Below are 24,577 nucleotides of genomic sequence, written 5' to 3'. Positions count from 1 at the left end.
TCAGTGATTTCGTCATGGAGGAGTGGAAGAGGACTCCAGTGGCAACCTGTGAAGCTCTGGTGAACTCCATGCCCAAGAGGGTTAAGGCAGTGCTGGAAAATAATGGCGGCCACACAAAATATTGACACTTTGGCCCAATTTGCAAATTTGCACTTAGGGGTGTACTCACTTTTATTGCCAGTGGTTTAGACATTAATGGCTGCGTGCTGAGGTATTTTTAGGGGACAAAAAATTTAGGGCTCTTTCACACGGGCGGTCCGATCAGATCCGCCTGTCAGTTTTTTAAGCGGATCTGATCGGATCCTCCATGCAGCTCTATGGGGCAGCGGATGTCAGCGGAGACACCTCCGCTGAAACCCGCTGCCATCCGTATCCGATCCTGTCCGTGAAATCTGGACGGATGGAAACCCTATTTTTCCATCCGTTCAGGGATCGGATCGGGTCGGATGAGAGCGGACCGTCTGAACCCCCATAGAGAGCAGTGGGAGCTGTGACACCTCCCTCTCCGCTCTGCAAGCGGAGACGGAGCTGTCATCTGCCGGCTCAGCAGGGATCGGCGGATCGATCCCCGCTGAGCAGCACGGATCCGCCTACGGAGGCGGACCGTGTGAAAGAGCCCTTACACTGTTATACAAGCTGTACACTCACTACTTCACATCGTAGCAAAGTGTCATTCCTTCAGTGATGTCACATGAAAAGATATGATAAAATATTTACAAAAACGTGAGGGGTACTGTATATCTATATATATATATATATATATATATATATATATATATATATATACACACATACACATATGAAGAAGTGCTGGTGGTTCTGTGGTTTCCAATGTTTACCCCTCCCTTCACCTTGCTATTTTTGATGATTTATTGACCATTTTTATATCTGTTTTTCTATGACCTCTACTACTACATTTTTTTTTTTTTATCATGAGCTCGGTTTAATTTGCCCTTGTTTAAGACACGTTTCTTTAAATTGTATATCCCATTGTAATTGAGAACATTTTTGATCATACAGTGGAAATTCACTTAGTCTTAGTAGTGGCAGGAGATAGAGAGGACAAGCCTCCATGCCCAGCATGACAGTTCTATATTATTTCTACAAGGACCTTCACACCATTGCTTGGAACAAATGACATGGTATGTGCAATGGCCGATCGATGCAAAATGATAGATATTAACAAGAAAACATTTTACTCCAGCTGTAAATAAAACAAGTTTTGCCTCCCAAACATTCACTCACAAGCTGAAAAATTGTTTAAACTGCTATATAGACATATCATTGTGTTAAAATGTTTTATTATATCATTTTGTTGCACAACATAAAAAAAAATCAAATAAACATCCAAGTAACATAGAGGAAAACAGAAAATGTGTGGTAAATGTTTGAGAAAAAAAATACGCTCCCCCCCCCCCCCCCCGTTCTTCTCTTTAATATTCATCTAACACTAACAGGCGACTCGTCTTCTCCGTAGACATAGATGACGTCAGTGCAGGGACAAGGTCATCTAGAGCCCGGGGCGAACATGAAATTGCGCTCTTCCCCTACAAGATGCATGCTTAACCCCTAAGCATAAATTGCGCTCCCCCTAAGCATAAATTGCTCCCAGTACAAATCCAGCCCCCTACTGAAATTCCCTCCTTCCCAAATCTTTGCCCCCCCCCAGCTAAAATCCTCTGTCCCCATATGCCCCCAGCACAAATTCCCCCCCCCCCCCCCGAAAAAAAATGTCCCCCTCCTAGCACAAACCCCCTAAATGCTCTCTCTGAGTACGATTCCCCTCCCCCCCCCGCTCCAAATCCCCCCTCAGCACAAATTCCTCTCCCCCAATTCCCCATCCTTACACAAATCCCTCCCCCTCAAAGTTTCCCTCCTGGCACAAATACCCTCCAATCATCCATAATTACACAAACCCCCCCCCCCCAAAAAAAAAAAAAAATCCCCTCCAAGCACCAATCCCTTTCACCCTCTACCATGTCGCCGTTTCTGGCACAAACCCCCCAAATCCCCCCTCCTAGAACAAACCCTGTTCCTACCCTACCAACACCAATCCCCCCAAATCACCACTTCTAGCACACTTCTAGCACGATTTCCTCCGCCTAACACAAATTCCCTCCCCCTATCTCCTTGTGGTACCCTCCCACCTCACATGACATCACAGTGCCCAGGGCAGCCGTCCCCTCCTGCCCACCCCTTGTCCTAGCCCTGGATGACGTGTCATGTGAGCACTGTTGATTTTGAAGAAACTGAGCCCCTAACTGGTTGGTTAAGCACAACCAAGTTCTACATCAATAAACAATATCAAATGCATGTGTTGAAATGATCCTACTATTCACTATGTAGCTCAGCCTCTCTCACCCTTTACAATATGAAGGGTCTATTAACATTTGATAATAACTGCTATATTCACAGCTCAGGGTACATTGGTGTGATCAGATAAGATATAAGAATACTTTTAAAGCGGAAGTCCAGCCTAATACCTTAAATTCTCCCCTGCAATCATTAATGTGAGCGGAGTTCAGCCTTATGTGTCAAAATGTAAAAATCACAGTTTTTCTACCTTTATTTTGCAGTATTCAGTGTGCTGTCACATGACTTCAAGTCCAAGAGCAGCAAGTGGGTGTGGTTACTAAAAGCTAGTGACATCACTTCTAGGGAGGGGCACTGTTCCTGTGTAGCCGGTGGGCGTAAACAGAATGGGAGGAGCTGATCATAGGTTCCCGCCCAGTGTTCCCTTATCAATAAGGATGCACTTTACATCCTAATTCATGAGAAAATGAAGAAATAATTCACATTTGATACAGAGGGGGGGAGGGGGGCGGAGGGGAGTGCACATATACAGTATTGCTGTGCTGGCTTTGAATGAAGACTCCCATAGGATAAGGGAGCTGGACACGGGAGGGGAGGGGGGGAACTGTCAGTGTAACTGGAAGTGCCCTGGAGTCTCTGTTCACAGTCTACAATGATCATAGTACAGGCAACCACGTGAAATCTCCGTTTCCACTAGTGCGACTTGTTATTTAACTTTGGACACACAAAATTGCATGACACGTCACAGCCCATTGATTTCAATGGCACCCGTTCCAATCTATGCAACTTTGAAAAGGTACCTGCACTACTTTGATGCAACGTTTCATGCGACTTAGATCCAGAGAGTGTAAAGTTGTATCAAAGCTGCATTCAAAGTCACATCAAAGTCGCACTTCAAAGTCGCACTCTAGCCTAGTGGCTATGTTTTCAATAGTGCAACTCTTAAGTTGTACGATTTAGAGTGCGACTTTGAGTGCAGCTTTGATCCAACTTTACACTCTCTGGATCAAAGTCTTAAAAAAGTAGTGCTGGCACCTTTTCAAAGTTGTTGATTTTCAAAGTCGCATAGATGTGAACGGGTGCCATTGAAATCAATGGGCAGTGACTTGTCATGCAACGTTGTGTGTCGAAAGTGCATGACAAGTTGCACTAGTGGAAACGGAGCCCAAAACGTATTACTCACATGTAATGACCAATTGAAAATCAATCTGTATCCTTCTAAACTTAAAAATGTTCCTTTGTACCTTTTTTCCTTCAAATATTGAACCGGTCATGTGACCCCCCTTTCTCACTCTCTCTCTCTCTCTCTCTCTCTCTCTCAGGAGAAGCTGCTAGCCTAAACGAAGCAATGAAGACAGGAGATCATGTTCTGTGAAGGATCGGAGGGATGGTTGTGGGGCTGGGCATTTATAGACATGTCTGTCTAATGCCCCATACACACGTACAGATTATCTGCAGACTTTTGTCTGCAGACTTACCTTTTCTATGTAGTGCAAGGGCCTGCCGGATTGCATACAAATTGAAAGTGTTTAGGTTTGACCTCATATTATATGGTTTTGGTAAGTCTGCAGACAAAAGTCTGCAGATAATCTGCACGTGTGTATGGGGCATTAGAAAGACAGACAACCTTTTCAGGAAGTGAAAGGCAGCTTAGCAAATTCAGATAAAGGGAGATAGCGTTGTCAGTGAAGAACAGGAAGAAGCTGATTGTCCAGCTTAGATAAGACTTTCTAAGCTAGTCAAGCAGCTAGCCAGAAAATGAATATTATCAAAGATAAAATATTTAATATACGATTAATAGGAACATTTTCATTTTTGACTGGAGTTCCCCTTTAAAGCACAGTTCCGGCCACAAAATCGTTACATTAGATTTTGTGGCATCCGCTTCCTTATTGTCACCTGTAAATGAATTGGATATTCCCGATTTTTTTTTTTTTTTTACTTACCTTGTTTCAGAATAAAATATACTCACCTTTCCTTCCACTTCCTCCCTCCTCGGCCGCGGCCCGTGCCATCACTTCCTGTCCCGCAATGCGTCCTGGGAGCTCTTACTCATCACTCCCAGGATGCAATGGGCAGTGACGTAGGCGGCCGGCCGCTCCTCTCATCGCGTTATTTCCAAACAGGAAATGACGCGATGATAGGCGTAGCCCAGCGCGGACAGCGCCATGGAAGGTGTCCCTATGGAAACACATAATATGCCGATCGCATAGTACTGGGCATGCGTGCGATTTCGCGCTGCATTCACCGGCCTCCTCCATCTACAGCCAGGAAGCAGGGCAGACATTTGCATACAGCGGCTTCGAGTGACCCGGACAAAGATGGCGGCGCTCTGCACACATTTTATAAACTAAGATTTTCTGATTGCCAATCTATTATTAAACTGTATAAAACCAGATTAGCTGATGTATGAAGGGCGGTGGATCACTGTTTGGGAAGTATTTATAACAAAAAAAAAAAAAACGATTCTGTGGCCGGAACTCCGCTTTAAGGATGAGAAATATTGTCTACTTAAAGTTATTGACACGGCTGCTCTATATAATAAAATAATTTCAGTAAAAAGAAACAAAACAAATGAGCAGAAAAAAATGCAGTGAAAATTGTAGCGTACCATTTCCTCACATTGGTGGTTAGGGAAGAAAGGCCCCCTTATATTGGTGGTCATTGGCCCATTACAAATATGTTCAGTGGAAAGAATGCCCCTTACATTGGTGGTCAGTGGGAAGAATGCTCCTTACATTTGTGGTCAGTGGGAAGAATGCTCCTTACATTTGTGGTCAGTGGGAAGAATGTTCCTTACATTGGTGGTCAGTGGGAAGAATGTTCCTTACATTGGTAATCAGTGGGAAGAATGCTCCTTACATTGGTAATCAGTGGAAAGAATGCTCCTTACATTGGTGGTCAGGGAGAGAATGCCCCTTATATTGGTGGTCAGTGGGAAGAATGCTCCTTACATTGGTGATCAGTGGGAAGAATGCCCCTTACATTGGTGGTCAGTGGGAAGAATGCCCCTTACATTGGTGGTCAGTGGGAAGAATGCTCCTTACATTGGTAATCAGTGGGAAGAATGCTCCTTACATTGGTGATCAGTGGGAAGAATGTGCCTTACATTGGTGGTCGGTGGGAAGAATACTTCTTACATTAGTGGTCAGTGGGAAGAATGTTCCTTTCATTTGTGGTTAATGGAAAGAATGCTCCTTACATTGGTGGGCACTGGCAGTAGGAAGAATTCCCCTGACATTGGTGGTTAAAGGAATGAATGCTCCTTACATTGGGAAAGAATGCACCTTACATTGATTGTTAGTGGGAAGAATGCTCCTTACATTGGTGATCAGTGGGAAGAATGTCCCTTACATTGATCAGTGGTAAGAATGTTCCTTACATTGGTGGTCAGTGGGAAGAATGCTCCTTACATTGGTGTTCAGTGGGAAGAATGTTCCTTACATTGGTGGTCAGTGTGAAGAATGCTCCTTACATTGGTGATCAGTGGGAAGAATGTTCCTTACATTGGTGGTCAGGGGAGAGAATGCTCCTTACATTGGTGGTCAGTGGGAAGAATGTTCCTTACATTGGAGGTCAGTGGGAAGAATGCTCCTTACATTGGTGATCAGTGGGAAGAATGTTCCTTACATTGGTGGTCAGTGGGAAGAATGTTCCTTACATTGGTGGTCAGTTGGAAGAATGCCCCTTACATTGGGGGTCAGTTGGAAGAATTCCCCTTACATGTGTGATCATTTGGAAGAATGCTGCTTACATTGGTAGGATTTTACAACATAACAAATCTTCACATTTTGAGTTCAGTCTTACCTCTCAGGGACAGTTGTGTGCTCTTAGGGGAGGATTTGGATTTACCCCATGGACAGTACAAATAAAGGTAAAACTAGTGGCTCAGTGTAGAACTGCCCCGACCTTAATCAGCGTAGGACCTGAAAATAGTGACAATAAAGTACTCCTTAATTTTTAGTTCTTCCCTTACAATCCTCCATTTTTAGCACATATACTGTATGTGGAAATCTTTTATGTTACAATAATCCATATTCTTTAAGACAACAACCACAGGGAACCATCCCTACCATGATATGACCAGCCTCCAGTGCCAAAAGCTACCAGTCCTTTACTATGTGCACTGTAATATTTTTGTATTCTCTCCCTGTCAGCTCAGTATCGGGCCTTCAAAAAGACTGCCCTGTCTCTTTCCTGAACTCACAGCTGGATCATTGATCCTTTTATTTGGGCTGCTGGAGGAAGGTAAACCTCAGTTAACAAGCTTTTATTGTTTTTTTTTTTAAAGTAATTTTAACAGTAGCTAGGTAGGCAAGTCTGACACTTCTGCTCTGACAGGGTGAGAATACAAGTAAATAATAAGCAAATTAACGCATCCCACAGAGCTATGGCTGCATGAGAATAACAATTCAAGAGGGAATATTCAGCTTATTATAGGTGGCCACTAGTAAGGCTCCATTCACACTATTGCAACTTGTGTTGTGACTTTGGACCCGTTGATTTTAATGGCACCCATTCCAGTCTATGCGACTTAAAGTCGTAGCGACTTTGAAAATGTTCCTGCACTACTTTGATGTAACTTTCTTGTGACTTGAGTGCCAGAGAGTGTAAAGTAGCATCAAAGTCGCACTCGGAGTCGCACTAGTGTGAACAGCACTCCCAGTGTTGAGGATCATTTTTGCCAAATTGCCATATCTCTGTTCTAGGCAATAGCGTGAGAATCCAGCATTTTAAGTACCTTGTACAACACGGGAAGAATTTGCAGCAATAAATCAAGCGTGAAAAACAAAAAGGACTGTGTATAAATCACCATCAGTATTTTCCAATTGCTGCAGCAGATTCTAGTGCAGGAATCAGTTCAAGATAAAAAAAAATCTCTACATTGCTCTTGCAGATATATCTGCCCATCTATAACTCCTGTATTGTACCGACAGGCACAAGATGATACTTTTAACCATTATGGGCCAGTATTGTCCACATCAGATAAAACAGGGCTTTTTTTCAGCGGGAACGCGGGGGAACGCAGTTCCGGCACCTCCAGGGCTGAATGTATGCAGGGGGTTTATTGTTGCTGAGGAGGTCTATTGTTGCTGTTGGGTGATCTGTTATTGCTGGGGGGGGGGGGGGGGGGTTGTAGGTTGCTGGGGAGTCAGTTTTTGCTGGAAGAAATCTACTGTTGAGGAAGAAATCTATAGTTTCTGGGTTCTACAGAGCGTATTGATACTGGCTGCTGAGAGAACTATTGTTGCTGGGGGGGGGGGGTCTATTGTTGCTGGGGATATTTTGTTGTGGGGGATATAATGTTGCTTGGGGGTATATTTTGTTGTGGAGGATAAATTGTTGCTGGGAGATCTATTTATATTGGGGGGGGGGGGTGGGTTTGTTGTTGGCTACAGGGGATCTATTTCACTGATTTTCTTGTTATCATTACCAAACTCCATACATATTTCTTATCACCACAAAATGATACTTGGTTCTGTATTCTCTAACAAGGCAGTACTGGGAGTTGGATAGAGGATGAAACCAAGGGATGGTGCTTGGAGGTGGGTAGAGGTTGGAACTAAGGGACGGTGCTTGGAGGTTGGTATTGGGTAGAACCAGGGGTTGGTGCTCGTAGGTGGGTAGAGGGTGGAGACAAGGGGTGACTTGGAAGGGAGGAGTACCTGCACCTATTCTCTGAGTAAAAAAGCCCTGGATAACAATATTTGTCTATATGAGAAACCACGTGCTGGTCACCAACTGCCTGGGAGAAAATTAGTTGAGGCAATTCAAAATCTGGCCCAATCAATATTGTTGAGATAATCTCTTCTCTTTTTACATGAATAGTAATGTTCAGTGAGCATAACTCTACTGTTCATGGATTTGCTCCCTGGTGCTCTACGGGATTTCAGATTGTGCATTAATTTCCAAATGCCCTTGTGGGTCAATAGGCAGCAAAGATCACTGTGGGCTATTGTACTTTGCTAATTGATGTTTGCCTTATTTGACAAGTCTTTTGGTTTATTTGCATGTGAAATAGAACAGAATAAGTTTTCTTTTTTTTTCTGTGAATTTGTAGAGCTGGTAGAATATGGCCTTCTCTCCCTCCTGCAATAAAACGGTGTACAATGGGCAGCGGTGATTTACAAAGTGCAGTAATCTAAGGCAATCAATTAGATTTAATTTTTTTTAACATTTCAGAATTTTATTGAAGGTTTCAAAAAGGTTACACATTTTACAAAATTACACATTGGGGCATGAAGCATAACATTTTACAAGTATGTTTTAAAAATAGCATTGTGAACATTCTCATATTTTCCATAAAACAAAGAATAAAAAATAAATTATACAAGTAGGGGAGCCAGGAACAATGATAAAGCCTTTAAATGTTTACTAAATTGTCATCCTGCAACACATATTAAAAGAACATTTTACAAGAGCTTGTAATAGACAATAAGATTTTATAACTAATAATAAGCTGGAAAATAAGAAAACCACTATTAGTAGGCCTGCTAAGCCACTTGGCTGTAGGTGAAAGGCCAATAAGTACCTTTTTGGTAAATCAGTTGCCATTACGATGAACTGCTGCATTAGTTCACTACCTTTGCAAACTATAAGCCACTTGGGTTCACGTCCAACTCATATTCGACCTGAACCTGAAGCTCAGTCCAAATAATATGTACAAGGAGGCCATGCTCATTTTCAGGTCCATGCTCATATTTGTGAGCATAGATGTGCAGATGGACTTGCAAAAAGGAGAACATGAGCATGCACGCGCCACGGTGCACATGTGGATGTATGGGTGCGCGCACAGGTCCTGGCACCCTACGCCCTATTTAAACCTGAGGCTTGCTTAGTATTATTTTTGCTGCACGCTGCGTGACGTCACTGGGGACCGTGGATGACACGACGCGTTTCAGAGCCGCGCATGGCTCTCAATGGGCATGCACGCTCTTTTTTCAAGTGTAGGATCCTGCCCTGCATGCCCATTGAGAGCCGTGCACGAGCTCTGAAACGCGTTGTGTCATCCACGGTCCCCAGTGACGTCACGCAGCGTGCGCTACGTTCCAGCGAAGTCCTTTGGTGTTCATCTCCACCCGGAAACCCGAAAGACAGAGGATTCCCAGCACGGCGTCCGCCCGCCTATCCGATCAGGATTCGGTGCTTCACCCTCCAGGACCCCTGTGACTGGTACCATCCCTGACATACCACTGGAACCAACAAGCCTTACTACATCTCAATCTAGTGAGTTGTTATTTACTTGTGAATTATGCTACAATAAATTGTCTCACTTAGAGGCGCTCTGTTCTCTCTTCTTTTACATGCATCCACAGCACAGAACGTGTTTCGGAGCTAGCCCTTAAAGCAGCAACCATCTACTTATTGACATATATTATCTCCCTTATTGGACTTGGATTTTACATGGACTTTTATGGACTTTAACCTAATTATTTATTTTTCAGTCCAATTCCTATCATTGCCAACCATAGTCCATTATTTGTCCCCTTTTTTTTTTTTCATCATTTTTATGTTATGTATTTTTTATAGTACCGCCACTATCCCACCTAACCTATGCCAGAGCGCTTGCTCTCTTTTCTTAGACTTTTTAATAGGATTCTGCATGCTGATTTTGTACCTTACTGCCAGTACTTTGCCAATCCCTGCCTGCATCTGGCCTTGATTCTGATCGTGATTCTGTACCTATTTGCCTGGCTGTTAACAAACTTGGCATGTGACCCCTCGCTCCTGCTCATTCAACTTTGGTATCTTCAAGATCAAGTTTGCGGACCCAACTTCTGGCACCTGCACCCTTCCACTGCCCTAAAAGTTTATTTTCCACCACCAGGGGTGCTTGGCCAAGATTTGTGCAAGAGGCCACCATCGTCATCTCGAGCTCCACTAACAGGTATGTGACCAGGGTCTAGGTTTTTCACCATATTTCTAGGCATCCATTGGTGTCCCTGCAAAAAATCTGTCTCATGTAGCCTAGTTTTACTGTCAAGTATCTTGTTTCGAAGGTACTCCACACTGATTTCTGCTTGCAGCAAGTCATCCATTATAACAGGTCTGCAATTGCAATATTTGAAGAAGTAGATTGATGGCACTGGAACCTTAGGTAGATATAATTATACAAAAATGTCCTGGTGGTATCCCATGGACCTGGCTGCTCTCATGAACAGAAGAACTGAACCTGTAGCCTCACACTGAAGAACTGGTATTTAAGTGGGATACTGAAACATCTGTTCTACAATCTGAGGCCACTTTTTTAGTTCCCTTGATTTACAAAAGCAACCAACTCATCACCTAGATGCCCCATTGAGGACTAACTCATTTTGGAGTATCATTCAAATAGGGACCAATTTAGAGCACAAATATACGCCTCTCAAACTTAAGCGCAATCCCTCTGTCCAAACTGGATAGGAAACAAGATGATCTTAAATTAGATCTTCACTGCATCTGAGCATCACAAACCAAAAACACTATTTAATTAATTTTTAATATTCAAAGCAAACTACCCCATCCTTCCATATATCTATGCTTTATTTTGTTGAGAAATCACTTTGAAAAACACCCCACTAGCATTTCTGGCCATGTCCATCTTCAGTAAGGGAAAATAATTAATGTAGCATTTACTTTCTGGAATCCATCCACCCATAGCTCAAACATGCATGCTGGAGAGTGTGCTTTGCTGAGAGCCCCCCCCCCTCTTCTTCTCCCCTCCTGAATACTCCAGGGATGTATGACATCATTTGATCAGGCAAGAAACCAAAAAGTAACTAAAGAAATGATAAATGTTGTTATTTTTAAACAAGTAAATCTGATATACTTCCCTATCTATTTACTACGACTAGCAGCAGGAGGTTTAAAAATAATCAATGTTGATTGGGAATGTGAAGTTCCACTTTAGGAGCCCATTCACATTGAGGCGACACGACTTCGGGGGGCGACCTGTGAAGTCGCGTGCACCGCGACTTCGGCGCGACTTGCAGAGACTTCACATAATGGAAGTCTATGCAAGTCGCTCCGAGGTCGCCTCAAAGTAGTACAGGACCCTTTTTCTAAGTCGGAGCGACTTGTGTCGTTCCTATTAGAACGGGTCCTGTACTACTCAATGGACCGCGGCATACCGCGACTTGTCAGGCTGACAAGTCGCCTGACAAGTCGCGCTAATGTGAATGGGCTCTTATCTGTTTAAAGAGTTTGCCCAATTAACAGAAAAGGAGACTAAACAGACTCTAGATATTCAATTTCTCGAGCACTAACAGAGAAACTGGTCCCCAGGGGCCTGAGAGTGACTGTCTCATCAGCCATCCCAGAAGACCATGAATCTACCAGCAACTGGTTTAGTTTTTCTGATGAGAAATCTACAGACTTGATAATCTGCAAAAGGAGGAATCTCCTAACAAAGCTCAATTTGAAAATTATTAAGGTGAAAAAACACTTGCTTCCACATACACAACTACCTTTTGTAGTGAAGAATCTTGAAAAAACTCTGCAAAATGAAGGAGGACTATTACAAGAAATTAAATAAATTAGAATAAGATAGCTATGACTATGCACAGAAAAGACAAAGCTGTGGCAATACAAGAGAAAAATTGATAAAGCAACTGCAATATGGCAGCAGTAGGATTGGACATACTCCCGGCTGCTACAGCTGTGTAAGTCTGACAAGTCAGCTGTCAGGTGGAAGTGATCAGGCCGCGCACCTGGGACTGGCATGGTGGTGGGTGCCGCTGGTTAGAGAGAAGGGGACCAGCAAATGTCTGTTTGCTGATCTACCCTACCTAGTAAGAGCCAAGAAGTGATGTGTGTTACCGTATTTTTCGCTCCATAAGTCGCACCTAACCATAAGACGTACCTAGGTTTTAGGGGAGGAAAACAAGAAAAAAAAATATTCTCAACCAAATGGTCTACTAAAATATTTATTAAAATAATAATTAATATAGCATTGAAGTGTCTACTGACTGTCCGTATATGTGAACATGATGATACACACCATGCCACCTGTTGTTTTGGGGCTAATCAATTAGCCTTACTACGTCTATAATAGATGATACAAGGAGCTCAGTGTAATAGTCTAATGAGAAACCCCATAATTAGTAACCTTCTATAGGTAAAGCTAATGCTGGTTACATACCGTATATATTATATTGGTTCTTTACGATTAACTTCTATGGGCTCCTAAATCATGAAATCAGTTTCCGAAATACTTCTTTACACTGAGCCCGGGAGGAAGCATGCAGCTGCAGTACAGAGCAAAGCTGCTGCTTCCTGTGTTTGACTCTTCCTGTCACAGGCGGAGTGCATCTGATATCACTCCGCCTGTGAGCCGGTGTTCTAAAATTTTGTCGGACCCATGAAAATTCCGGACCTCGTCACCTCCGGCTGGTGTGAGCCCCGGTGCGCATGCGCACAAGACATTTTCAAGGTCCGATGAAATTCTAAGACTTAGCGAACAGCTGATTGAGAGGAGGAGGGGCTGAGGTGGGACGCACACACCGCCGCGGGAAAATTGCTGTCACGGCCGAACCAAAGGTGCTGGAGACCCCAAAATTGTATCGCAGGTAGCCAAGATCCAGACCAAGACCGACAAGCCGAGAACCGGGTCTCGGGGTCACTGCTCCGCGCCCTTTCATCCCCGAGACCCCAAATTTTTATCAGCTGTAGGGGAGCGTCTTGGCTACCTACTTTTTTGGGGTCTCCAGCACATATGGTTCGCCCGTGACAGCAATTTTTTCCCGCGGCAGTGTGTGTGTCCCACCTCAGCCCCTCCTCCTCTCAATCAGCTGTTCGCTAAGTCTTGGAATTTCATCGGACCTTGAAAATGTCTTGTGCGCATGGGCACCGGGGCTCGCACCAGCCGGAAGTGACGAGGTCCAGAATTTTCATGGGTCCGACAAAATTTTAGAACACCGGACCTATACAGGAAGTAGCGGCTCCGTTCTAGAAACTGACAGCTGAGCCGGGAGTCTGGACACAGCGGGGAGACTCGAGGACACCACGGGGTGACTCAGGATCAGTGTGCGCGGACCGCCCAGTACCCAGCATGTAGAGATTTAGTCAGTATTCGCTCCATAAGACGCTCAGACATTGCCCCCCATTTTGGGAGGGGGGGGAGTGCGTCTTATGGAGCGAGAAATACGGTACTTCAATTCTGAGTTCAGCTGTCACTTTCCGCAGCCACAATGGCGGGGGAAGAAACTAATTAGCTTCAATGGAGGGCAGGTGAGACATCAGGGGTCAAAAAGACCCACATTATCTTATTACAAAGAACCTGTCCCAACCAAATAGTATCACACAGGGACTTTTGGACCCATAAGTGATAAAAAAAAAGTATAAAATAATTAAGTTACATCAAAGCGCTTAAACCCCCCCACCCCCCCTGCAAAAAAACACTTTGAGCACATAAACACATGCAGTGGGAGGAGTGCCTACATACGAAAATACGATTTATTAACAGTTAGCTCTAACCGTAAAAGACTTTTAAAGCATCAACTCTGGAAAATATAAGATACTGAAGTTTGTCGCCAAACAATTTTAAGGCTTAACATGTTGGGCATCTATTTACTTGGCACAGCCTCATCTTTTATGTTTTACCCAAAAATTAACTTAAGTGTATTTTTCACTGAAATTGTGTGCTTTAGAAATCATTGGGCTAATATTGGGCAACATAAAAAAAAAATAACTACCACCCTTTTATTCTCTGGCGTCTCGTGTTTTAGGGGGTTTTATGAAGTCTTCAGGCCTAAATTGATTTTTTTTTTTCAAATACGTGTGAAAAAACTGCAAAACTTGCCGTGGCAGTAAAGGGTGGGAAATAATCCACTTTGGTCAACTTGCATTGGGCGGCACAGTGGTGTAGTGGTTAGCACTTTCACCTAGGATGTATGCTCCATGAGGGCAGGGACTGATGTGAATGTGTAATGTATAAGTAAAGCGCTACGTAAATTGACATCGCTATATACAAGTACCTGAAATAAAGTCAAACTTTTTATTGTAATATAAAAAACATCCACTAGATGGCACCATGACCATAGCAAAAACCCCTCTAGCACTGACCCAAGAATGACCTGAACAATTAAATGACCATTTAAGATTTGACCCCTTCTGATTATAAATCATCATACTGACCTGAGCCCTTCCAATAATACTTGTTTCTGTCATTATTTTTTCTGTTGCGGTATCATTAGGAGTCCTGTATGCCTGTCAGTTTACAGTAACTCTTTGTTTTCCCAGATAAACTTGCAGGGAGTGCCCTGCAGTTAATAACAGGTTGAGATCTGGCAGCCAGCCATGCAGATACATTCAACTGAAACTCTGGTAAAGCAACGCTACCCGAAAAACATTGAGCAAGAGAAACCCCGATTAGAAGCCTATTAAATGCTGAGGCTTCTTGGAAGAAATTCATTGTGAATGGATAAGGATCAGTTAGAGACAATCCACCTACATTACCAGTAAGATTCTTCGTCTCATTGTTTCTGATGTACGGGAAACTGCTTATTCTTGTTCTACCACTATTTCTGGTAAAAGCCTTTTCCCCTGTCCTGCTTTCTTATTATTCAGCCACCTACCACGCTGTCCATGAACATCAACACCTTAATCACTTGGTCCTCCACCAGTGATCCCATCCTGTCTGACCTGCAGAGCTTGCACTTGACTGCATTCAGAGGAAGTCTGCTGAAGATCTGGCAAGATGTACCACACTGCTACTGTGCCATTCGCCATCCTGAGCAATCTGACAGCTGAACTGGGCAGCAGCACCAACCAGCCATTGTTAACAGGTGAGGATGAGCAGGTAATGATGTTTAAAATAGAATTCTGACCAAAACATTTTTTATCCATTTTTAGATGTCCTTTGAGGTTTTATGTGCTGCCTATGTACCCTTTGGGAAGATTTTGCCATTACTTTGAAGAATCCACTAGGGCTAGTAACACTGTTTTCTAAGGAATGTACAAAGAATGCATTTCACTGGAATGGGGCGGGGGGTGGGAGATGATCATGACAGTTATTTTGCATAGTCAGCACAGGTCATGGCCTAGGGAGGCAAGCCTTTAGGGGTTGCTGGCTACTAATAACACATTCCCCCCAAAATACAGGATATTTCCTTTGCACTTTGCAGAGGATACTAGGCTTTCTAATAAGAAAGCCCAGCAGTGCATGGATGCATGGGTGGTAGACTTTCTGGGAATATATAGAGAAGGCATGTCATTGACTCTTGAACTTCATTAATCACACTGGCATATATAATTATATTATAATATAATATATGTATTGTAAGGGGTTAGCTCGGTAGCGGGTGTGGGTGACCCCTTGGGTGGGTTTGTTACACAGAGAGACAGCCGAGGAGTGGTTGAAAACAACGGTCTAGGGTTTATTCTTCCAATTTGCTGGAAACAAGTGCAAGCATTAAAATAGCATAAATCAAACAAACATAAAATAAACCCTGGCCACTTGGGGCGTCTACCTTCACAACACAGGAATCTACCTATGGTGTCTGTCCCAACCTACTGCTGGGCAGACACTGCTGGTCATACAGCAGAAAAAACAATAGTCTATTTGTTTTCTTTTTCCCACAGAAAAAGTCAAGACCCCCTCACCTTCAGAAGTCTCTCAGCTCACTGCTCTCCTTAACGCACAAAGCCTCAGGATGCAGCAATCAGTAGTCATCCTCTGGAGGCCTTAATTGCCTCATTCTGAATAGCTGAAGCTTTTTCAACATCCTAAACCTTTCTGGCTACCTCTCGCAGCCGACACCTAATAGTAGACACCTAAGGCAGGCCATAGACGATTCGAATTTCGTTCGAAAATCGTAAATGGCAGTGTTATCGAACGATTTTCGTATCAATAGTGTGGTATGTAAAACGTTCGATTTTCGTACGACAGCAAAAATTCACATATCCAACATGTTGGGTTTTTTTGCGAAAATTGGCCGAATTTCGTATCATTAGTGGGGGAGTTGTATGATTTCGCCTAACAAAACACAGAACAGTAGGGAGTGTGTCCGGTAGAGATGTGGTTAAAAGGCACAAAAAATAGTGTTTTGTCCTACGATTTTCGGCTCACATTGATGGTACACTCGATGATGTGCACGAGTGCCGCTTTCGTTTATCGAACGATGAATCGTACGTAATTCGAATCGTCTGTGGCCTGCCTAATAGTAATTGGTGAATTGTCTAAACAAGGCAGAAATGTATCTCCCGTCTGTGACAACACCCACAGATTTACCTGACTTCCTGTCACAATATATATATATATATATATAAATATATATTAATATATAATATATAGATATATATATATTGACTGGAAGACTGGCATCTTTTCTGTCATTGTAATCCAGCTGGAAAGTGTATGGTCAACACAAGTCATAGTCTAGGGTGGCGGGACTGCATAGGGCGGCACAGATATCATATTGCTGGGTTTAAGTACCACATTCCCATACAATACAGGACATTTCCATTGTACTTAGCACAGGATACTAGGCTTTACAATAAGAAAGCCCAGCAGTGCCTGAATTGTTAGTCATTTTAGGAATATATAGAAAGGGCATGTTATGGACTTCTGACCATCAGTAACGTATTGCAAAATACAGAATGTTTGATTGGCAGCCATTTTTGCCATTGTAATCCACCTGGATCCTCAGTGTTATTAAACCTGAAGTTTGATCACTTTTGCTTCTGGAAATTTGTTCAGTTTACCCACCCTGTGTCTGACAACTGGATGCCAACTGCTACCAGAATAAGATGATGGCATGCCCTACTCTTCTAGTCACCTCTTCCAGATGTACTGACACACAGTGGGATAACTATGTGCATTCCTAGTCTTGAGGTATCTTGTGTACATTGACATCTGATCCTGTTTGGTACTAAGGCTAGGTAGTCAACTGGGGTAGGAGTAGGGCAGGCATAAATCAACGGGTGTAGGGGGGACAGAATGTTTAAATCAAAACTTGGGAGTAATATGTATGGTTTTGCTGACCATAAACCAGTGATTCTGGGTGGGGGGCAGGGGATAGGCCATTATTTTTCTAATTGTCAGGTACTGACATCACTGAAAACCACGCACACTGTAAAGAGAACAAAATCTCCAGAACAGAAGAACCCTTTAGGGTAGTGTGGAGGCAATTCTGCCCCTTTATAAAAATATTAACAGGAAAATCCACTTTTGCCTCTAGAATTTGAGTGTACACCCCTATATTTCTGTAGTTATGGTCCTGTGGTCTTGTAATTTTTCGTCAGTTTACCCACATATAACTTCATAATAGTTAAAAAATAAAGGTGCCTATCCTAACCAAGGCACTATTTTTGTTTTTGCATAGGCAGAGCAAGCCTTTTCTTTAGGCTGCCATACATCCATCCTTGACTTTGTATTGCAGACCTAAGACTTTAGAAGATGGCTGGTTGTGTGGATATGATTCAAATGTCTGAGGATGTCTGAGTGTGGCTTTAGGCATAAACAAAGATGTTTGATAATTCATGTTTATACAGTGGGACAGGACATAGTAGGGCCAATGCAGACACTACCAGTGCTGGCTGGTAGTAGTGATGGATAAGGTTTTATATCATGTTCAGCTGGTTTTTCCAAAGTAGATTTCTATCTTTAGGTTTGCAGGGAATGGGATATGCCATGATCTGATCTGGTTGAAAGCAGCTGGACATCTTACATCTATTCACACCTTACATCTGCCAGACACCATCCTATCTGATTCCAGCATTATTGCAGGGAAATAGGACTTTTTTTTCTAATTTCTGTTGCCACAAATTCTACAGAGAACATTGTAGAGGTTAGGTTAATGTTAAGAGTTAGGGGTTGCATTGAAGTTAAGCATTATAGTTAGGATTAAGTTAAGGCTTGGGGATAAATGTAAGGCTTAAAGGTTAAATTACATTTAGGCGATTGGTTGATGTTAAAAAAAATTGTAAGGGTTAGAATACAGTGGGGATCGAAAGTTTGGGCACCCCAGGTAAACATTTGTATTAATGTGCATAAAGAAGCCAAGGAAAGATGGAAAAATCTCCAAAAGGCATCAAATTACAGATTAGACTTTCTTTTAATATGTCAACAAAAGTTAGATTTTATTTCCATCATTTACACTTTCAAAATAACAGAAAACAAAAAAATGGCATCTGCAAAAGTTTGGGCACCCTGCAGAGTTAATATCTTGTACTGCCCCCTTTGGCAAGTATCACAGCTTGTAAACGCTTTTTGTAGCCAGCCAAGAGTCTTTCAATTCTTGTTTGAGGTATCTTTGCCCATTCTTCCTTACAAAAGTCTTCCAGTTCTTTGAGACCTCTGGGCTGTCTGTCACGCACTGCTCTTTTAAGGTCTATCCATAGATTTTCAATTAGGTTGAGGTCAGGAGATTGTGAAGGCGATGGCAAAACCTTCAGTTTACGCCTCTTGATGTAATCCCCAGTGGATTTCGAGGTGTGTTTAGGATCATTATCTATTTGTAGAAGCCATTCTCTCTTTAACTTCAGCTTTTTCACAGATGGCATCAAGTTACCATCCAAAATTTGCTGACATTTTATTGAATCCATTTTTCCTTCTACTCGTGAGATGTTCCCTGTGCCACTGGCTGCAATACAACCCCAAAGCATGATTCATCCACCCCCATGCTTAACAGTTGGACAGAGGTTCTTTTCATTAAATTCTGTGCCCCTTCTTCTCCAAACGTACCTTTGCTCATTCCGGCCAAAAAGTTCAATTTTAACCTCATCGGTCCACAGAACTTCTTTCCAAAACGCATCAGGCTTGTCTATATGTTGATTTGCAAAGTTCAAACGCTGATTTTTGTGGTGAGGACGTAGAAGAGGTTTTCTTCCGATGACTCTTCCATTAAGACCATATTTGTACAAGTATCTCTTTATAGTGGAATAGTGTACCACAACTCCAGTGTCTGCCAGATCTTTCTGGAGGGATCGTGCAGTCAAACGTGGGTTTTGAATTGTTTTTATCACAATCCTGCGAGCTGTTCTGTCTGATATTTTTCTTGGACTTCCACTGTTACTGATGACTGCCATTTCTTAATTACATTTCGAACAGAGGATATTGACATCTGAAAACGCTTTGCTATCTTCTCCAGCTTTGTGAGCGTCAACTATTTTCAGTTTCAGTTTTCTAGACAACTGCTTAGAAGATCCCATGGTGCTGATTGTTAGGGCAAGGTCAGATGAGTCTGGGCATTTAAAACCTTTGAGATTGACATCACCTGGTCTTCCCAGATGATGATTGAGAACAATCCATGACACTGGCAGGTCTCAGCCTTGCAAAGGGGGCAGTGCATGCTATAAATTCTGCAGGGTGCCCAAACTTTTGCAGACACCATTTTTTTGTTTTCTGTAATTTTGAAAGTGTCAATGATGGAAATAAAATCTAACTTTTGTTGACATATTATAAGAATGTCTAATCTGTAATTTGATACCTTTTGGAGATTTCTCCATCTTTCCTTGGCTTCTTTATGCACACTAATACAAATTTTTACCTGGGGTGCCCAAACTTTCGATCCCCACTGTAGGTTAGATCATTAGCTTGTCTTTATCTGGCATTTGGGGCACTTTTCCTTGAACTAATACAAGGCACTCTTCCTCCAACTGACATCAACAATGGGGCACCGTTCCTTCCGCTGACCCCAAGAGTTTGGCATAATTCCTCCCACTGACACCAACAATGTGGCACTATTCCGTCCACTGATACCTATGATGGGGTACTATACCTTCTATTGACACCAATGATGGGGCATAATTCCTTCCACTGATACCAACGATGGGGCACTATACCTTCCATTGACACCAATGACAGGGCACTATTACTTCCACTGATACCAACAAAGGGGCACTAAACCTTCTATTGACACCAATGATGGGGCACTAGTATTCCCCCCACTGATACCAATGATGGGGCACTAGTATTCCCCCCACTGATACCAATGATGGGGCACTAGTATTCCACCCACTTACATCAATGATGGGGCACTATTCCTCCCACTGACACCAATGAGGGGGCGCTATTCCAACCACTGACACCATTGAAGGGGCACTATTCCTCCTCCTGCTGACTACAGGTGCTATATCATTTTTTTATTTCCACTGACCACCAGACCTAAGGCTTTTTTTTACTCCCACTGATGCTAACAAGTTTTCTACTTCCACTGGCCACAATCCACCGCCCTAAAGTCTGAAGGACAGTAATCTAGCCCAGCCTTTGTTTAGAAAGTTTGGCGACCCCTGGGTTAGGAACAAGTGGACAAATGGACAATTAACTTGATTACTTACTACAGAGGTGTAAATGACATGTGCCTAAGTATCAAGTATTCCATATTTTTGATGAATGGCAAAGATGTACAGATGAGAAAAATTACCTGCATAATTTTTAGGTACTGAAAATATGTTTGACAAAAAATTCAGAGCTTGTACTCCATTTCCAAACACAACGGTGCCAATATTCAATATACTGTGTCTTTTAATCCAGGATTCCAGAGCTGCCAAGCAGACGTGACAAAAATGTACCCTGCTCCCCATAATAATATGATTTTTCCCTCTTTTAGAATATTACCCTAATCCAAACTCTTGGGAGCAGTCAGAGTACAGCTTTGAAGCAAGCGATGCAGATTTACCATTTTTGGCTTTCCTCACCTCTCCTGAATGTTCCTCAAAGGATTCAGAGATCTGGAGCGTGACTGACAACACAATCATTGATGAGACAAAACCTCAGTTCACAGGCGAGTGTGCAGATGACAAATACATTTACTAGCTTGCTTGACATTGAGATACAGTAGGCTTGATAAGTACCAGTAAGATAAAATAGCAATCGCAGTTCCTATTTGGTGTAATGGGTATCAGGATTCCCCTTAAAGTAAACCTGCGCTTTGCTTATGAAGTAACAACACCGTTGCGTACTTTCCGTGACATGTTTTTATTTATTCAATATAGAGACACCAAACTCCTGACAGCCCATGTGTTTTTTTTTTATCATATTTTTATTGAGAGAAAAATACGTTTTTACAATTTACAAGGCAAAAACATACAAAACAAATAATCTAATAAAAAAAAAGCCCATGTTAGGGCAGAAACCACCTCTATGACTAAGCCCCGTGCCTGGGGCGAAACGCAGGGTTGGCCTGGGAGGAGCCTAGGCTGAGGCTGCTTTCTGTCTTTACATAGTACACTGTTAGAGACAGCAAACTTCTGACAGCCTATGTGTTTTTTTGTTATCATATTTTTATTGAAAGAAAAATACGTTTTTACAATTTACAACAAGGCAAAAACATACAAAACAAATCATCTAATTAAAAAAAAAGCCCATGTTAGGGCAGAAACCACCTCTATGACTAAGCCCCGTGCCTGGGGCGAAACACAGGGTTTGCCTGGGAGGAGCCTAGGCTGAGGCTGTTTTCTGTTTTTACATAGTACATAGGCTGTTAGGAGTACTGTGCCTCTACATTAAACATTACATACTGGGCTTGGATGAGCACTACGGATGCCGACACCTGGATTTAGCAGATCACTGTAGTAGAACCATTGGCGCTTGGAGTGGTGCTCTAAGTTATCTAATGCTATTACATTTTTATTTGCAAATTGCAATAACAGTTTTTTTTTTTTACAAGCTTTTGGTGGGTATAGCCCCCTTTTCCAGGTCCAAGCATTACGCAATGGTTTAGCAAAATGCTAAGATAAATCTGCAGTTAAAGAAAAAGTCCCACTCCTATTTTTAGTAATGTGTTTTGTTTCCTAAAAGCACATGTAGTACTTTGTCCCATCTTCCTATGTGCTGTCTAGGGCTAGCTATGAGGTCGGACAGGCGCCCCTCCTCCATTCATGGGCCTCCGATAACACAGCTACCAAAGAGACTACTGCTTTGACAAATGGCCCTTTTCCCAGTTTCCAAACATTTGCCCTGGAACATTTTAGCTGACATGTCCCCTTTCCCTCCCATTCCTTGACTTGGCAAGTGCTTGGAGATGGAGTAAAGTGCTGGCTGTCCAAGGAGCTATCTCCTTGCTTTCTGCATTGCTGGATGGCTGTGGAGGTATAGCAGCTAAAAGTTAACCACTTAAGCCCCGGAAGATTTTACCCCCATTCCGACCAGGGGGTATTCGGCACTGCGTGACTTTAATGGACAATTGCGCGGTCGTGCGATGCTGTACCTAAACGAATTTGGCGTCCTTTTTTTCCCACAAACAGAGCTTTCTTTTGGTGGTATTTGATCACCTGTGCGATTTTTTGATCACGCGCTATAAACAAAAAAAGAGCGTCAATTTTGCAAAAATAGCAATATTTTTCACATTTTTTATATGAAATTCCCCCCAAAAAAAATTTAAAAATCAAAATTTTTTTACTTTTTCGGCCAATTTGTTTTATGCTACCTATGTTTGGTAAAAAAAATCGCAAAAAGCGTATTTTGATTGGTTTGCGCAAAAGTTATCGCGTTTACTAACAAAGGGAAAGATTTCTGTCATTTTTGTTGTTTTTTTTTTTAACGTGTAATGGCGGCGATCTGCGATTTTTTTTGCGGTACTGCGACATTGGGGCGGACAGATCGGACCCTTGACTGACATTTTTGACACTTTTGGGGTTACAAATGACATTTCTACAGTAATCAGTGCTATATATATGCACTGTTACTGTAAAAATACACTGGTAGTGAAGGGGTTAACTTTATTTGGGAGGGAGGGGCTGTGTGTATCCCTAGGGGCGTGCTTTCTACTGTGATTGGCTGGGGCTTGAGCTGTATGGACACTGATCAACGGATCTACATACTAGATCCGAGTGATCAGTATCCTAACAGCAAGGAGAATGACAGGCAGCTTGTTTACACAGGCTGCCTGACATTCTCCCTCTCCCCCGCCGATCGCCGAGTGACCGGCGGACATCGGGTCCGCCGGTCACACGCGCGGGGGGGTCCGTGACCACGCGGGAGCGGGAGCGCGCCTCCGGGGGCGCGCGCTCGCTCCCTAGACCCTCACAAGCTAGTGACGTAGCCCTACGTCACTTTGCCTGTGAGGGGCTGACTGCCGACGTAGATCGGCGTTAGGCAGTCGGCAAGTGGTTAAGTAGCAATTTTTTTTTTTAAACTATGCTGTGTGATCTTGAACATGTAACAAAATAGGATTTCAAATCAGGTAACCGCTACCCCCCCACCCACAAAAAAAAAAAAAAGAATGTAAAAATGTGAAATTCCGCTTTAAAGGTATGTCCAGACGTGCAGCAGCCCTTGCCACCCTCTGAAAAGTGATCTACCATGGATTGACGGGTCACAGGGAGGCTATACAGGTGTATCTCATAGAATTAGAATATTATCAAAAAGTTATTTATTTGAGTAATTCAATTCAAAAAGTGAAACTCATATTTTATATAGATGCTTTACACACACAGAGTGATATATTGCAAGCATTTTTTTCTTTTAATTTTTATGGTTATTGCTTACAGCCAGGGCAAGGGCAATGTTTTTCACTTTCTGCTATATAACATTCCCCAAAAAAATTTAAAAATCAAAATTTTTTTAACATTTTAGGCCAATTTGTTTTCTGCTACATATTTTTGGTAAAAATAAAAAATCGCAATAAGCGTATTTTGATCGGTTTGTGCAAAAGTTATCGCGTTTACTAACTACGGGAAAGATTTATGTAACTTTTATTGTTTTATTTTACTAGTATTTTTTGAGGGACTGCGACATTGAGGCAGACAGATCGAACCCCTGACTGACATTTTTGACACTTTTGGGGGGACCGGTGACATTACTACAGTAATCAGTGCTAAAAATATGCACTGTTACTGTAATAATGATACTGGCAGAGAAGGGGTTAACAGTGTGAGTGATCAAGGGGTTAAATGTGAGCCTATGGGAGTGATTCTAACTGTGGGGGGGGGGGGGGTGTGGCTTGTGAAATGACCATAGAGACATGTGATCCTATATAGAAGGATCACATGGGCTCTATAATCATTCCAGGGAGAAGGACGGTTGGCTGGGCTTACAACAGCTGACCGTTCTTCTCACTCAGCGGGGAATAATCGCGGGTGTCAGGCAGCAATCGGAGCTGCCTGCCCGCTGCATCGGCTTCCCTGCTAAAGAGCGGGGGCGGGAGCGCGCCGCTGGCGGCGCGCGCTCGCCCCCTAGCCTCCTGCACGCGACCAACGTATAGCCCAGGACCGACCGACATATATTGTATAGCCCAGGACACGACCAACGTATATTGCCCAGGAGCGGCTGCCTGCCGCAGTATAACTGCAGCAGGCGGTTGTAAAGCGGTTAAAAGTCAGCAGCTACAGTATTTGTAGCTGC

At 42.9% G+C, this 24,577-nt stretch overlaps 1 protein-coding gene across 3 annotated transcripts in view; it reads left to right on the top strand.

Moving 5' to 3' along the window:
* The first annotated feature begins 14,617 nt into the window (after positions 1–14,617).
* LOC309567714 (uncharacterized protein) overlaps positions 14,618–24,577 on the top strand; it is a 34,959-nt gene continuing 24,999 nt past the window's right edge. The window contains exons 1-3 of one of the 3 annotated variants that reach the window (XM_082273156.1): positions 14,618–14,750; positions 14,941–15,077; positions 20,844–21,017. In XM_082273156.1, the coding sequence (XP_082129282.1) occupies positions 14,990–15,077; positions 20,844–21,017 (262 nt within the window). In that variant the 5' untranslated portion in view covers positions 14,618–14,750; positions 14,941–14,989. Of the gene's footprint in view, positions 15,078–20,843; positions 21,018–24,577 lie in introns of all 3 variants that reach the window. The other 2 variants (XM_082273157.1, XM_082273155.1) reach the window with 2 other exon arrangements.

This window comes from Pelophylax lessonae (assembly GCF_965119305.1).
Source record: "Pelophylax lessonae genome assembly, chromosome: 12".
Lineage (NCBI taxonomy): Eukaryota > Metazoa > Chordata > Amphibia > Anura > Ranidae > Pelophylax > Pelophylax lessonae.
Note: the sequence above shows the minus strand (reverse complement) of the source record. Positions and strands in the feature narration are given on the sequence as shown.